The sequence below is a fragment of the Aethalodelphis obliquidens genome, unplaced genomic scaffold (assembly GCF_003676395.1).
Source record: "Aethalodelphis obliquidens isolate GAN/ISIS:26980383/991018 unplaced genomic scaffold, ASM367639v1 scaffold43, whole genome shotgun sequence".
NCBI lineage: Eukaryota > Metazoa > Chordata > Mammalia > Artiodactyla > Delphinidae > Aethalodelphis > Aethalodelphis obliquidens.
In genome coordinates this window covers 1,474,556-1,491,758 of record NW_020837987.1, presented here as the reverse complement: position 1 = coordinate 1,491,758, position 17,203 = coordinate 1,474,556, and the positions used below count along the sequence as shown (strand labels likewise).

Here is a 17,203-nt window from a genome sequence, read left to right as displayed (position 1 = left end):
CTCATGGGAGCCCTGCCTGAGACCTGCACAGCAGCAGAAATCCTAAAATAACTAAAATGTGGGTGACTTGCCAGCCTCCAACTTATTCATATTCATTTTATTGTCTTGAGGATGTACAAGGGTACACAAGTGTATCCTTTGATGGATGGAAAACTAGAGGCAATCAATTTACATTCAATCAAAAGCAAAAAGCCAAGGACTTGAGGGGCTCAAAGTTGGAGATAGTATACACTGTCCCAAACTAGGGGGGCTTGCCAGCCAACAGCTTGCCACTTGGAGTGGCCAAAGGAACTCTGAGGTTGGAACAGTGGAAAGGTCACAGGTATGGAGGAGGATGTGACCTGTTCCTTGTGCCCCATGCATGGAGTACGGCATGACCCCTCATCTCTCCATACCTCCTTCCTCTCCCTCTGTTACTGGGTTGGAGTGTTGGGTGGGAGTGGGGGGCTCCCAAGAGGGACTACATACTTTCCAAAGAGGGACACAATAGATTATAAAATTGCTATCTGTAAAGCACTTGAAGAAACCTTAATCATCATGAAAAATACTATCTTCTCAAGCTCGGTTGTGAATACAAGAGGTTGGAAAATGGCAAAGAAGAAAAGTCAAATAATCAGGTTTTTCTTGCACTACTATGAACCCAAAGATTCAGTTTTATTGACTCCCTCTTTAAAATAAAATAGTTTGATTGACTTCCAGAATTAAAAGAGAAATGCCTTGATGCTCTTCTTATGAGTTAATAAAAATGTCTTGATGATGAAGCAAGTATTCATATGCCCCATGCCCAAACTGAAACCCCACATGTTCATGTGCTTGTGGAAAGACCAGCTGGGTGCCCACATCCGGGGCCCTGCAGGAGTCAGTGCTCATGAGGACTCTAGGACTGACCAGGTCCTAGAGGGTCACCTGAAAAGTAAAAGCTACAAGGGCTCCTGAAAGCCATAGAATTTGAGACACAGGAGGGTACTGAGGGGATTTGTCCAAGCTCCTTGGAGCTCAACTGCTGTAGACACTGCCCTCCATCCAGCCTCCAGGAAGCCTGGTCCTAAGCTGAGTGCATGTCTCAATATTTAAAATCTGCAGTTCACTTCCCACAAGGCATCTTGGAGTGTGTATCTGCCCTCATCCTGGGCTCTAGAAGATTGGTGGCCTTCTGCAGTGCACCGGGGTGTGAAAACCTTCAGGCCAAGGGGTTCCCACTTGTGGTGGATTCTGTCAGTGCCCCACCCCTTCCCCTCTGGTTCTCTGGGATGCAATGGCCTCTTGTTTCTCTCTGACCATGAGAAGACTGCTTGGCTGTTAGATGAGCTGCAGTGACCCTCAACTACTGACTGAGAGCTGCAGAGCTTCTTCAGCCCTCAGGGGTGATTCTGAGGTGAACTTCACATAGTGTCCTAGAGGACCCCCAGGGCACAAAGCCCAGTCCCTGAGCAGTGGCAACCCTGTTGTTAGGCCCCTCACCCATGCCTCCCTGGATCGCCTCCCACATAAATGACCTGCACCTAGGTCCTTATCTCAGGTCTGCTCTTGGGAGACACCAACTAGGTGAGCAATGGGCTCCTAGAAGACTGAGAAGATAGATGGACTCTCCTGGACAAGAAAGAGTCCCACATTCTGTGAACCCCTGATTCAACACCAAGGCCTCTGCACCATCCCAGCCCCAGGTGCAGGGACACCTTGGATGGCTCGTCGTTGTTGTGTTTGCCCTAGCACTCCCCCCAGGACATACAAAATACTTGAGTCAAAAGAGAAAAGCGACTTGTCCATCATATAAAAAGAGCAATAATTTGGCAAATTAATTGCAAATTTTCTTTCCCCGCTTGCTTGCCTTTCTCCTTTTATGTGGATAATTGAGAGCATATTATATTAATTTGACAACAACAGAAGTTCAAAAAGAAAACTTAACCTTGTGAGCAGTGGGTTACCATTAGATGGGTGTGTCTGAACGACTCCACAAAGAGCATGAAAGACAAACTCCTCACAAGCCAGCCAATTTCCGGGTGCACAAATGGAGATTTTTGCTAATGAAATAGCTGTGCAGAGTTCCCCAACTTTAACCTTGAAAATGCACACTGTTTGCTCAAGAAGCAGAATCTGCTCATGCAGAGACAACACTGCCCACGTGCGGCTGCATATTTAGGGATGTAGTTTAATCATCGTGATGTGTCTTTGAGAAAAAGTGACTATAGGTGAGCAGTAATCGTCTCCCAAAGTTTAAATTCTTTTTCCCTGCACCAGAGCATTTGAATTTCATCAAAGCAAACACATTTCGCAGCACGGGTAATTGAAGACGTGGACTTGAAGACTGGGCTTCACCATGAGCTGCACAGCGCCTTCTCCTCCCTCGGCCTATCCCATCTCACGGCAGTTACCTCCTTGAAACTCCACTCCCCTCTACAAAGGGGGCCTCTTTCCACCTCAGACCAGTGGGCCACCGTGGCTTAGAAGGGTTTAGGCTGTAGGGCCAAGGGCAGAGTAAATAGGAGATGCTTGGGGCTGCCCCAAATCTGAGCCCAAACGGGTCGGGCTTGTTATAATGCCAAGTGGGTATTGGCGGGGGTGGGGTGGCAGGCTTCCAGAAACAGGATAGCCGGCCCCTATGTTGAGCCGTGAATGAAGTCAGCCCATCCCAGAGTCCTGGATGCACCCAGCTCCCTCACAGCCACAGACAGGATGTTCCCAAGAACACGCAACTGATGAGAAGGGAGTTCTTCCCCAGAGGCAGCAGGAATGAGGGGAATGAGGGGGAGGTGGGTGGGAATGGGGAGAGCAGGGGGAGGGAGGGTCATGAAATGAAAGCGGGGAAGAGGCTCATAAAAAACAGGAGAAGAGAATCCACAAAGGTCTCCTCTAAGCTTGAGAAGTCCCCCGGGGGAGCAACCCAGGAAATAGCCCCTGCTTTTGAAGTAGAAATGCATGGAGACCCCCTTAGGGGGATTGGGCCCTCGTGGAGGGAACAGGGAGCACAGATGCCTGGATAAGGGGCTCGAGGGAGCCTTCCTGCCATCAGGGTGAGAAGCCAGGATGATCTGTTCCCTGCAGCAGCTCTGCCTCTGTTGCCAAGGCCCGGCCACTCATGCTGCACTGGACCCCCAGCCCCACCCCTGCCGGACTGGCAAGGCCAGTGCTGTGGTGTCAGCAAGGTTTCGCAGAGTGCACAGCGAGGCTGTAAATGAAGAACAGAGCCGGGGGCAATGTGTTCAACCCTGAGCCCTTCAACAGAGCCCTCTGGTCCTGGCCACATCTCCAGGCTGGAGGCATTGGTCTGGGGGGTGCAGAGGGTGCCCCTTGCCTTCACAGAGTTAGATGGTGGTGACCTCTCCTTGGGAGCTGCAAACGTGGCATCTAACACCCAACGTGGCTTCAGGCCCTGAAGGAGGGACACAGCCCCTCACAGAGGCTTGGTGTGCGTGGAGAGGTGACGCAGGCCTCGGGGGGCCAGCAGGAGGTGGGGACCCAGGAAAGGGCAGAGATGAATTCTCGTCCCTAGGGCAGTTCCCCAGACTCAGGGGTCATTGGAAACAAAGACGAAATTCCACCGGAGTCTTTCTTTTGGTTCAGGCTGTGCCTACACACTGCTGGTGAAAGCTCAGGTCGATGTGGCCATGGACCAGGACCTGGTGGCTGGGGTCACTTCGCTTTACCATGGCTGGGCATTTGGGGGTCCATCACGTTTTCCATAAGAACCCACAGTCCGTTTTGTCAGCTTCACGTAAACAGAATCATATTCTCAGCCTCAGAACCTCTCACGTCTCACCTCTTCCCCCCAAATAAGAGACAATCTAATCCTGTACTATATGGTTTTTGGGGTTGGGATCACATGAACAGTTTTCATGAGAAATACTGGAGGGAATGTTTCCCGCAGTCAAGGTGATACAGTTGTCCTGCTGCTAAGGCCAGGCTTGTTCAAATGGACAGTTCTGGGCTTCCAGCCCCTTGTACACAGGACACTTTGTTTATCTGGAATGTGGGGACCAAGCTTGGGGCTTGGGATTCTGTCAAACGATGATAATACCTTTCCCCCCACCAGGAGCTGTTAGCCAGGGAGCAGCGTGAGCATGGAATTTAGAAGTTTACACAACAGACCCAATCAGAGAAGCTTGGAAACACCGTTGAACTGGCAGAGGGGCCTGAAGTCCAGCCCATGGACAAAAAAACTAAGCAAAATACAAAAGGAAAGTGAAATCCTTCCTTCCTGCACCCTTCCCGCCATGATGGGGTGGAGGGCGGGGCAGGCAGAAGCCTGTACGACAGACCAGGGCACAACCAAAAAATCTCAGTGGACAAAAATACTCCACGCTCCAACAATTCCAACTACCTTTCCGTGTAAAACTACTCTTCACAGGATGAAAAGAAAATGTTAAGGTTTGCTGCAGGAAGACCGGGCAGATGTAGTCCTCCACACCGGGGATGAGGGACAGCGGCCTGCACAGACCCCCACAGGGCCTGTGAGCCATCATGCGGTCTAGACACACACCCGAGAGACACTGGTACAGAGAGATGCACTCCCTGGACCCGCCACGGTCACCCCACCCAAATCAGGAGGTGCCTTGACATTTGTATGTTTAGGAATTGTAACTCCTGGGTCCACCTGAAGCTGGGTGGAAAATGCAGTAGGTGGCCCAGAAAACAAACCGTGGGACTGCATCACTAGTTTCCCTGAATGTCCTGTTGAGGCTCCCGACAGAGGGATGTCAAAGGGTGGAGGGTGTTGTGGAGTGAATTAACATAATGACTCAAAACTGCACTAATGTTTCACAGCTTTTTTTTATTAGCAATACCAAGATAAGTTATTGAAGCATTTTTAGTATTGTTTTACATTCCATTCATAAATGACCTAACTTGTAACTCAGCATACAGCACACTTAAAGATATAGTTTGACACTTATTCAGAAAGCTACAATTATTATAACTTACATGCCTTCATTACCAGGAACACCTTCATATAGCTTCTAATTACTTCAACAATACTCTATTCCAAAGCACACGATAACCTGGTACAAGTTTACACATTTTGCTTCAATCACCATTTTTAAGGAGTGGATATCAAGGTGCTATTCACTGGAATTTTACGTCATCTGTTCCTGGTTAACATGACGACCTGACACAATATTAAACTAGCAATATTACTGCTTAAATACTATGGAGAAAGATAATTACTGCACTTTTCTGTATTCTCTAAAGTGTTACAAAATACAGGACAATCAGACACAAGCAGTAATGCCAACGAGACCATCGCAGGGCCCGCCTCTAGAAGCTGTGCTGAGCAGGCCCCCCATCAGGGTTTCCACAGGTGAAGGGACCTCGAATCCACCAGCGTGTGTCATGCAGAATTCATGACGCGGAGGAAATTTTCTCTCCCGTTCAAGTTACTAAGCCTTCACCATCCTTCGCTAATAGTGGAACATATGGGGCAGTATTTTTAGCCTCCCTGATTCTTTGCTATGTATACCGTAGGTTGGTGTGCCATGTGTATACACATACCTATGCCAATAGTAATTATTTATTCAACACACATATGTGTATACAGTCTTCTCTTGACTTTACACGATTAACAAGCTGCAGATAGCCACCGAGGAGCACGAACAGACAAGGGCAAGTCCAGCTAGACCGACTAGAACAGGGGGTGTCACTTACCTGCAAGAAAATGTGCAGATTCATTAAACAATCCAGAAACCACGTGGGCCAGAGGGATTTGAAAGCAAGGGCAGGGCCACATTCCCTAATTGTTTAATGGGATAATGACAATAAAGCAATATTTATAAAATTTGGTCCTTCTGCCTCTGGCTAAAGCAAGAAGAGCCCATGTGATTAGAGCAGGTTGGCAATTAGACGCAGAGGTGCTGTTGATCAGCGCTAAGTAATAGGAGAAAACTACTACTTATTTGAAACCTGGGCTTGGCACATAGCATCTGAAAATAAAAAACAAAGAACCCGATTCCCTCAGCAGTTAAGATGTGGTCCGTGGCACATGTGGCAGCTAGACGGCTGCCCGCGCCAACCACCACTTTGATTCAGTAGCCTAAGAAGGTAGACCCCAGAACTTAAGCCCGGAGTACCCACACCCAGCTCAAGACAGCCATGGGGTCACAGAGCTCCTATTGCATGTGGCGGTGGCTGGGCCTGCCTGGACAGTTTGCATTTCCCCGGGGATGTGGGTGTCCGTTCTGACAACACTCTCTTCTCTCAGCATTCTCTTCCTCCCTCCCAATTTGAAGTCATCATTAGGGAGGAAAAACATTGTATATATGTTTTGAACCAAAGAGCTTGGTCGGTCTCTTCTCCCACCTCAGGCTTGATCCTGGGCAGTAGGTATCACGCGATCCAAAGAGAACATGGACACGGCAACTAAAATGAAAGCTACCAGACTTTTCTCCTGCTTTGGAGGCACTGTTGATTCAGACGGTAGCTTTTGGAGCCAAAAATATGCAGCAAAAGGAAAGGAACATAAACAAGGCTAAATGTCACCAGTGTTTGCCGACTTACAGACACCGTCCATTTGTTTGTTCTGAAATGACGAGTGGACCATTTGGCAAATACAATGGTATTCACACAACAGTTCTGTCATCCTGCAGTGCAAACGACATCATGTCAGTGGCATTCCCATTTAACTTAAAAAGAGGGAAGGGGAGGAGGAATAGAATGCCGAAAGAGTTTGGAGTGGGCTGCCATGCGAAGAGGATGCCTCTTCGTCAACATGGTGCACACAGAGAGCCTCTGGATGAGGGCAAGAGAGAGCCTGCCCGGGGTGCTGGTTTCCGTGGGAGACCCCGGGGGACAGCACCTGTGCTTTGTCCCACCAGAGTTCAAGGGAAAGGCCCTGCAGCCAATTGTGCGGCAGCCAGCCTGGGCAGAGCAGGCAAGAGGGGTGGTGATTTGCATTAATTGAAAGGATCTGCCCTTGGACTTCAGGACAAGCCAAGTGGTCCTCTCTACTGAGGCCTGACATCAGGCTCTGGACACACATTATTACTGGGCGCGGGCTGGACTACGGAAATCAAAGACCAACCTGTAAATGATAAAATCGGGCAAAGAAAGCGAGTGCAAAAGTGCTTTATCAACAGTCTCTGCCAGCCAACATACAAGAGAGTCATCTCGTGAAGAAGAGGAAGAGAAGAATGATTGCTCACTTGGCTTTAAATAAAGCATGGCAGCTCTAGAGACAGGACCTTACAACAGAGGTTCCCTGGGCCTCCTAGGCTCACTGCCTTCACATGCGTTGCCTGAGCCCGGGCACCTGTCTGCTTGGCAAATTTGGATTCTGTGGTTCTCGTCCTCTGCCATTTAACTAATTTAACCGCTTTTCTCCACTAGAACCTGATGGCTTCAGGGTCACACCTTAGAACTTAAGATCATCCGCAAAGATGTACCAGCTGTCATAGGCTGTGCACCAGTAGCCCATGCTCCGGTGTCTTCATACACACATATGCAGTGTTTTCACATACTCCACCACGGCTCCCTTGAAAATCCCTAACTGACCACAGACCTTAGCCATTTATTGGCCAAAGACTGAGGAGGCAGGACTTATTTCCTACTCCAAAGCACCTGCCTTCTAACAGGAGAAGAATCGGGTAGAAACTGAAACGGTGAGACCATGGCAATGAGATGTCAACACAAAATTGTCAGAACTGTCTTCTAAGCTAGTGTTCCCACATACCAAGAAATGGCTATCAATGGCTTGGCAAGGCAGACCCAAGGAAATAAGAGGTGTCTCTATAACATTGATGGAAAGTAAGATTTGTGCCTGCTCAGTGCTAAAGGGATGACTGCAGCCAAAAGACATTTGGGCAGTGACGTCATCTCCTTGTGATAGCCTCATGCGGACGTTCACCCCTTCCAGAAAATACCAGCTCAACTGAGAACCATTTATCCAAGCTCTTATACATCCATTGCCTCTTTTTATCCTCACACTTCTGTCCATCAAGCTCACCTCAGAGCCAAGAAAGAGCTCCTGTGTCTTCCTCCTCTGCCCACATTGGCCATGATGGGGGGCAGCCTTTCAGAGCCCTGGAAGTCTCTGATGCATAGGTAGAGATGTGACCTTCCAGAAATAGCTACTCCAGGCCACCTGGGTCTACAAGTCCTCTCTCTCTCTCTCTCTCTCTCTCTCTCTGCAAAATCTCTCAGATCTCTGGCATTAAATGGCAATAGATGGAACGTTGTAGCTGCTGGCCTGGGTCCTGCCTGCATCATCTCACTGGCCAGTGGGGTAGCAGAGGACGGCTTTCACATGTCTTCTCTAGGATGACCACAGCAACACAACCTTCTTTATACTAGCGCAGGGGCCAGCAAACTTGGATCTGTGGGCCAATTCTAGCCCACTGTCTGTATTAGTAAATGAAGTTTATTGGAACGCAGCCATGCCCATTCGCTTCCTTATTGCTTACTGTCTGCTTCGTGCTGCCCAGCAGAGACCACAGGGCCTGCAAGCCTAAGGGCTCTCTGGCTTTCTAAGAAAACAGTTGCCCGCCCCTGAATATTTTCAGACTGCCTATGCTGAGAAATCAACAAGGTTTCTGGAGGACAGAGTCACCTTTTAAAAGAGTTCAGCTTCGTTATCCTGGTTCATTTCATCACACATTTCAGAATACATGAGGTACAGAGGTTTAAGTAGACCCCATCTTTTTTTTCAGGAAGGGAGTCCTAATTTTCTCATTGCTATGAGAGAATTCAGGGTCGCAGGCATAACTTGGGTCAGGGAAGCCAGGTTCCCCCCAACTGGGAATACTGGGGCTATTGCTGGTAATGACCCTGCCTTCTCACGGGCTTCCTCCCCACTCTGGTGGGTCACTTAGTCTGGCAGCCACAACACAAGGGCCTCATGCCCACAATAGACAAGCTGATAGATTCTCCTCACTCAGCCGGGCTTCCCTGAGTGGCGGTAACTCCAGAGCAGAGCTTCGAAGAGTAAGGGGGTTGCACTCTTCTCACTCATGTTCCCTTAATTTGATTTTAGTTCTTCCCCATCAACACTACCCCTGGGCTCACCAAAGAACACACAGAGCAAACTCTGCTTGCAAGACTCAGTACACGATGGCTCCCAGACATCTGTCTCAGGTTCAAAAGCAAAAGTAAGGGTTTCTTTCTAAATCCACAAACTCTGGAGTGAAGCAAGCTCTGTACCTGGGCCATGCAGCCAGCCCCCCAGGTGCTGTGCAGCCCAGCCTCTGTGCTGACTAGGGCCCACCAGAGCACTCTCAGATCTCCGAGCTACTGGCTGTCCCAATAGTTTGTCAGATTTCTCAGGCTGGACAAAGGGGCTGTCTGCCTTGTCTTGTCAGTGGATGTGACGCTGCCCTGGTCTGCCCTTACCCCCCTTATTAAATACTCACATGGATCTTGTCCCATTACAAAACCAAGGTCAAATCCATTCCCAAAACACCGAGGGCACATCAGAGTTCTCCAACAGCCGGGAGTGCCCTTGTACGTTATGCTCTTCGACAGAATAAAGAAAGGTAGGCCATGCCTGGAGTCTGGAAACCACCTCACGAAATGGGGACTTTGATCGGAGCACGACTTCTTGTAACGAGGCCCAGAGTGGGAACTGACTCACTCTAGAAGCAACAGTGCATGTCCTTCAGCTTAACCCAAGATGGCTCAATCTCCTCCTCGGGGTCATCTGTAGCGTGCCTCTGATCTTTTGAAAATTCATGCTCAAGCTCTCAACGTTGGCACACGCTACATACTTCCCCTACCCGGCTGGCTGGGTTGCCTAGCAGTGGACAGCACACATTGTCCAGGACCCAGGTCCATGAACCAAGGAATGAAAGACCAGAGGTTTAAAAGTCAGAAAGCAGGCATGCAGAATTAAGGAAGCATCCAGAAGTAGGGCCTATAGCGTGAAGATCACCCACAGACTTAGGGTTAGAAGCCACCTTCTCCACTTACCAGCATGTGTCAGCAGAGCCACTGAGCTCTAGTTGGGGGGTGGGGTGGGCGGGGGCGGTCTATGTGATTTGAACAACGTCTTTACTGATGCTTCTTCTAATACTTCTACACTCATGAGAATAGAAACAGACAGACATTAGCTCCTCCCACAAGCCTGTTTCTAAGGGTGTCAAAGTGGGGATTTGGGTTTACTAACCAGATCAAATCAGACCCCAAACTCTCTTGTTTAGAACTGTCAGAATAATTCTTTGGTTAGGCAAAGCCCAGCTTCTTGAGGAAACCAGCTATTAAGCTGCTGGGCCAGTTTGGAAATCCATATCTACTCTGAGTGGAGCAGAGAGGAGGGAATAAACATTAGGAATATTTGATTCCTTGTGCCAATATCATTTCCACCCTGGCAAAGTCAAGCCAATGGGAGTTTGAAGTTTTCAACTATCGCTTGTGCTTTTTGCAATGCTAGAAAGGCAGTAAACTAGGCAGTAAGAAAAAATGTCCTCAAATGCCCCCTTTGTAGCTCAGTGGGTTTAAGTTTTCCTCACAAATATCAATTCTTAGGAAGGATGAATATGCCTGGCCCTCCTGGGTCACAGCAGCCAGTAAGAAAACAAGAAGAGGATTTTGATTATGGTGGGCCAGGTATGGGAAGGGGGAATGAGAACTGGACAGAGTCAGGCCGTCCTGGAGGCGAAAGGACAGGGCTTCCACCCCAACCAAGCAAACACAAAGGCCGGAGAAGGGCCTTCCTTGCCTGCTCCCAAGCTAAAGCAAGAGGGAGGATGCAGAAGAAATTGGGATAAATGAAATGCAGGACTTGTGCGCTCCAAAAATAGACATGTTTTGGCAGGAGTTAGTTTTGGCATCTCACCATGAGTTCAAGGTGGATCCGTAGGACCTGGACCGTCCGCTGGGAAGCGACCAGGTGCCTTGGGGCCTGGCTGGCCTGAGGGTCTTCACTCCCCTTTTGGGAGAGAGGCCATGACTTACATCTCAGGCTCTTTTGCCCAATGGCTGAAAGGTTGACTAAGCAAGTTTTTTTTGCACGTACCCTGGAAATGTCAGGGAAGTGTGGTGAGCTGCTATTCTGGGAGGGGGTAAAAGGGCCTAAGAGCTGCAGCTCGGAGGAAAGGGCTTCCTCGTGCTGCCTTCCCCTCCACCCTCGCCTGGTGCAAAAGGACACAAGTGGGCACGCTTCCTCAAAGGCGGGCAGCCTTCCTTCGGCATTGATAGGACGATGGGAAAATTAATAGGGGTAATATGAGCTCATTTCAATAATAATGAGCTTATAAACATGCCAGGTTTTGATCTTTTCTGATTCATGGATTCCTGGCAGGAACTATGGGTCCTACGTAGGTATTTGAAAGAACTGAAAATAGACTTAAAAAAAAAACCCCAAACAACAATAAAAAAGAAAGCACTCCAATCACAAACTTAAAAACAACAATAAAAAAAAAAGAGCAAAAAAAAATTGGACTGACATAAAACTCTTTTCTCTTTCTTTTAAATATTGTTTTTAACAGCTTCAAAAGTAATGAATTGTATGTGGCTAAAAATAGATCTGGGGTGCTGGTTAATGGGGCCTTATGAATCATTCAGCATAAGGAACTGTCAATATTTTTTTGAGCTCTCAGAAATCCATTTAGTGATTTTTGACAATTCAAAAAATATTTCTGACTGCTTGATCCAGTTCTTAGTGAATTAGGGAAGGAGAGGGAAAAAGAAATACATCAATTTAAATTATGAACTGAGTCCAGCTTGCTGAATCCCACTCTGTGCTAAAAGGAATGTCAGGATTCAGAAGTTAAATACTACTCCCTTCCACCCATTTTCCTTCCTTCTTCTCTCCTTTCCTTCCTCCCTTCCTTCTTTCCTTCTTTCTTTCCTTTTTTCAACAAGTGAAGTAAAGTCACAGAAATTCATTCACAGATTACAGATGGAAAGGGACCGTGGTCATCTGTCTCTAGTGAGGATATTTGGGGCTGGGAATAACATACTGAGCTTCGATCCCGAGAAAGGCTTTCGAATAAGAATATCTGGGTGACAAGAGAATGACTTTGATCCTCCCTGCCCACGCCGACATTGATTTGATGCAGGTCTAGGCTTCAAATCTAGCATTACTTGTTAAGATCTGGAATTACTTTGGAGTAACCATATTCTTGAAGGAGGTAAAGAAGCGCCAGTTTGCTAACAAGATCAGGCAGAGGCATAAATCCAAGACACACAGGATCACAACCCTGCTCACCAGGGACTTCATAATGTACATTCTTGTTCGAACAACAGATGAAGAAACAGACAGACAGAAGGCAATAATAGAAGGCCAAAGTCACAGTAACTGCCATTTGGTATGTCTGAAGATGAATCACAAATACCCCAAACCATCTCCCTGTTTGGAGAGAGGGCCATTTCATTTCTACATTGTGGTTAGTGTGATATGATTTTAGTATCCTCAAGTCATTATCAAGAAAAGTTTCAGAAAGCAGATTTGGCTTAGCAAAGCAGTAAGGGATTGTCTTTAGGCATCTTATGCATAAGTTGAAAAGACTGAAAAGTTTGCAAGTTACCATGTCTCTTTCTCTTTTTGTTTTTTGAAATTTTTCCTTTCCCCCTCAAGTTATGGGTTAAAAACAGGAGTAGTGCACACTGTGAGACCCCGCCCCCTTTTCCATGCCTTCCGTACAGGCATTTCAGATCACAATGATGCAAACTGAAACACGAAAGTACGAGGTCCGACACTTCTAAATGAAGTTGACTCTCATGATTGTCTATATTGCATATACAGCATAGTCGGGGTAGTTCTTATGTGTAGTTCAAAATCTGCTCATGGATAAGTCTACCCCATTTTTTAAAAATGCACAAATCAGCACTGATGTTTTGGGAAATGAACTAAAGGAAGAGGATTCTAAAACTTACCACACAAGTCTGGCCTCTTGATACATCCAGAATTTGCTGTGCTACTTGCAAGTCCGTTAAAGGCTGCTAAGCCATCGGCGCTGTAGGCCCTGAGGACCGACAGCACATTCATCGGCTTCTCCAGGCCCTGGGGCCCCCGCTCTGGCTTGGGCAGGCTCGCCACGGGGTCCTGGGCTGGAAGAAGGCCCGGGCTGTGCCACTGCTTCTCCGATGCCTGGGGTAGAGGGGAGACCAGTCCCTGGATGGGCTGTGGGGCGCCTACGGGCAGCAGGCCATCCCCACCGTCGCTGCCCCCATCCTTGCTCAGGGCAGGCGGTTTGCTCATCACCTCCGGCTCCGTGTCGATATCCTCTTCCTCGTTGTTTTCTCCTTTGGAGGAGTCCATGTCCTCTGAGGAGGCGATGTCCGAGAGGTCATCAGTAGTGTTCTTATTTGTGGTTTCAGGGATCAGGATCGGGGCATCATCTTCCAAGTGGGCCTTCCCGTCGGGCTCCCTGTTGGCGCAGGAACTGGAGGCCCCCGAGCCCAGCAGACCTGGGTAAACACCGAACTGCTTGTAGAAGTCTGACGGGAAGTTACAGAATGTAGGGTCCATGTGGCCGGGCCATGGGCCACTCTTCTGCTCCCCCAGAGTCTCTTTGACCTGTCCTTGGGCCATCTTTTCAGAAGCCGAGTCTAGAGGCCCCATCATGTTGGCAAGCGCCATCTCTTTGCTTGATTGTACCGAGGGCAACAAGGCCACTTTACTGGCCTCCCGGGCTTGGTCTTTGCAATTGACCGTCACCCCGACGGCGCTATCTTTGCGTTTCGATTTGCCCAGGTGGTTGGCCTGGAGATGAAGGGCCATCAGCTCCATAGAGGACGTTGTGAAAGCACAAAACAAGCAGCCATGCCACGCGATGCTGTCTTGTACAGTCACCGAGGAGCCTGGGAGGGAGGCGGCGTCCGGCCGCACGGACAAGTCCAGGGGCTCGTACTGAGACTTCTCAGACTTCCTGGGGGCTGCCTTGCCGCCCGCCTTCTCCTCGCCACCGTCTGCCCTGTGGACCTTCATGGAAGGAGGGTCAGATAGGGCTTTGTCCTTCATGTCCTTCTCCTTCTTCAAGGAGCTTAGGACAAAGCTGTCCATGAACGCTTGCAAGGACCCTTGGAAATTCACACCGTTGTTCACGATACTTTGATAAGCTCTCCCGATTTCGGAGAAGTGGGTGCTTTTGGAAGGAAGGTCGGTACCTTTCAGAGCGTCTGAAGGAGCCTCAGAAGACAAGCCAGTGGCCTGCCCTGAGTGATCTCCAGATGAGAACACCCCTGATGTCCACTGCTGAGATGCAGGGCCACCTCTGAAGTCGATTCCGGGGAGACCCTTAAAGGCGCCCCTCAGGATGTCTGGCCTGATAAACAAAGCAGCTTTGTTGGACAGCTCGTCCCTGTGGTCTTGGTTCAGGGGCTGCCCAGACAGTGGCCCCGCTCCGTTCTGCCGCTCCCGGTGGTGCCGCTCTAGGTGATATTTTAAGGAGGCTGATTGGGTGCCGGCATAATCACAGTGGGGACATTTGTAGGGTTTCTCACCTGCAAGATTTTGGTATAAGGAGAAAAAAAAAAGTGTTAATCTCATTTTGGTGTGCTGAACAAGGCTAGAAGGATCAACATTTGTTCTTGGAAACAAAGCAGCTCAAACTAATAATTAGTTAGAGAACAACTGTTTTTTAATAGAAGAATAATTCGTACTCTTAAGCTTTTTTAATGATTTTGTACCATTTGGGACTATTCAGGAATGACATACTATCTACACACAATTAGCTATCTTTTTCTTTATCTAACATGTGAAAACGGCTGTAGATTTAAAAGCTATGATTATGAAAATTAAGCATAATAATTTCAACCACAGTGATCATTAAAAGTAGAAGTTTAAAAAGACAAAGTATGTAACAAATGGGTGGTTGCAATATTTTGTGTATACAATAGCTCTAAAATTTGTTTAAATTATACACATGGAAACCATTTTTAAACCTAAAAATTTTATGGCACTGTTACGCAAGACTGAAATGAATGATTTAAGTCTTGCTCTGCAGTAAATCATGGATATAATTAGCAAATGGCATACTGCACAAGTAATTTATCATTATTTGGAGGGCACCATTCCAGACGGGCTCAGATATCCGCAGACCTACTGCATTGTTTCTAAATAAAGAACTATAAATACCGATTCTATAAAATATTAATACCATTACAGTGCATTATGATTGCAGCATGTAAAGACATATAGTTAAGATAAAAAGCAGTCAATAAAACTTAAAAGAAAATGAGTAATAAAAAGGCACAAAATATATTTAGTTTCTGTATTTGGAATTAACATTATCTACTGGTCTTTGTAGTGCCTTAAATTTGTACTAATGGCAAACCTAATGCTCTGGTAGTAAAATGTGTAATTTACCTATAACAAGCACTTTCTAGAGAATAAAAATAGCTTTAAAGACTTTTAAAACATATAAGATCATTTTCATGAATTAAATATTTATTTAAATCCAACACACAACTTCTATTGTTCTTTCTACTATGGGAAAGATACCATAACATACAACTTAGACCTGCCTACGTTGTAGGAGAGAGGAAAAGGGGAGGGTAAACAAATGCGGATGTAAATATATTCCAAGAATGTGTTCGCAATCCAGGGTCTTCTCTGGACTTTGGAATCGAAAAGCTCTCTGGAAGGAATGGGACTGTTAGAGTTCCCACGAGCTTGTTCACAACAACTCCCTGTCAATATCCACAATTAATTCTCCGAGGAAATTCAAGCATCCCCCACGGCTTCCTCTATTCTATCGTAAAACACACTGATCTAAAAGCAACAGCAAGTCGTGGGTGAATGGTGTATTCTGGAGACATTTTACTGTGTCTAGTCTCAGCTGACGCCGTGACTCCCAGCTCTCCAGGCATAGGCCATTTGGGGGTAAGGCACTTGTTGGGGGTGGGGTGGGGGGGATGCATGCATTTTGTAAATAAGAGGACCACCAGCCCAGGTTCTGAGCAGAGGACTCCAGGTCACCTCCAGACTGTGCGCTCCAGCCTGGGAGAAGCTATGCCTGCCTCATCAAATGGTGGCTATGTGCTCCTCTTTCCCTCCTACGAGCAGCTGAAGGTTTCCTCTGGACACATCAGATTCCCATCTGGGGATCTCTTTCTCTGAATGACAAGGTCACGTTGTCTCTAGACCAATGACATGGATCTAGAGGAAGACTCACTCCCCTTTGATGTAAAGGTACAAACGGCTTCAGGCACCATTTCCCACTTCTTGAAGTCAATCCCTGTGTGAGGCTTGGATTCACTTCAGCCACTGCTATTTGGACATCTCACCGGAGACTAGGGGACCCTCAGTGGGATGGGCACTGTGGACGGGGTACTTCCGGGCTGACCTAGAAGTCCAGTGCCAGTTGGAGAAGAGGCAGCCCCTGAAGCTGAGGGGGTGTCTGTGGGGCTTGTGGTAGGAGAGCCTGATGAGGAACTCAAGATCCTGGCCCACAGGTTGATGTAAGCCCGGGGGGAGGGCCCTGCAGTGAGAGTTGGCAGAGGTGCCTACAGGTACTGGATGAGACTCGGGTTGCATTTCAAAAGTGCACCTGGAAACGATTAAGTGCATCTGGCAAAGGGTTTGTAGAGCATGCATGGGCATCCGTCGGCAGGAGATGCAGAGAGAAAGTGTAGACCTTCCCTCCAGGCCTGGGTGGAGCGGGGACTGCCTTTCCTGGCTGACTGCAGGGATGCTCGGAAGATGTGCGTAGATTTCCAAGGGACACACACTTGAAATGCTCACTGCAGCAGTGGTTGTCAGACTGTACTGAGCCTTGAATCCCCAGGAGAGTATAAAACACCAGTTCTGGGACCTAAGGCAGAGCAGTTCTGATTCCCTGGGTCTGGGGTGGGTCCAGAAGTGGGTGCTTCTAGTAAGTGCCCCTGATGATTCTGATGCTAAAACTCTAAACATTACATTTTGAAAAACCAAAGTGGAACAGCTTGGGGAGCTTTCAAAAGTGCTGATACCTGGTCCCACTTCCACCTCCAGAAATTCTGAGTTCCCGGGACAGACTGGGCTCTGGGGTTTTTCAAAGGCCCCCACGTGACCCTCTGTGGCGCCTGGGTGGGAAACCACTACACAGAGCCTCCCTGGGAAGTACTCTTTTAAGTCGGTACTGTGGAACAGTGTAGCAGGGAAGCTAGTCTGGACCTCTGGACCCCAGGAGGCATTTGGAGAGTCTGGACTGGGGACAGAGAACCTGTGTTATTTTTGCTCCACTGGGCATTCCTATCTTGGGACCTTTGCTTCCCCGACCTATAATGTGGCAAGTCGGAGCATATGTTCTCTATGGCATCACGTCAACTCTAAAAGTCATGTCAAGGGCTAAACAAAGTC

The 17,203-nt window shown here is 47.9% G+C and overlaps 1 protein-coding gene across 1 annotated transcript in view; it reads right to left on the bottom strand.

Moving 5' to 3' along the window:
- The window catches only part of ZNF536 (zinc finger protein 536), a 288,952-nt gene that overhangs the window by 131,274 nt on the left and 140,475 nt on the right, over positions 1–17,203 (bottom strand). The window contains exon 4 of the mRNA XM_027079287.1: positions 12,796–14,364. Coding sequence (XP_026935088.1) covers positions 12,796–14,364 — 1,569 coding nt within the window. The remainder of the gene's footprint in view (positions 1–12,795; positions 14,365–17,203) is intronic.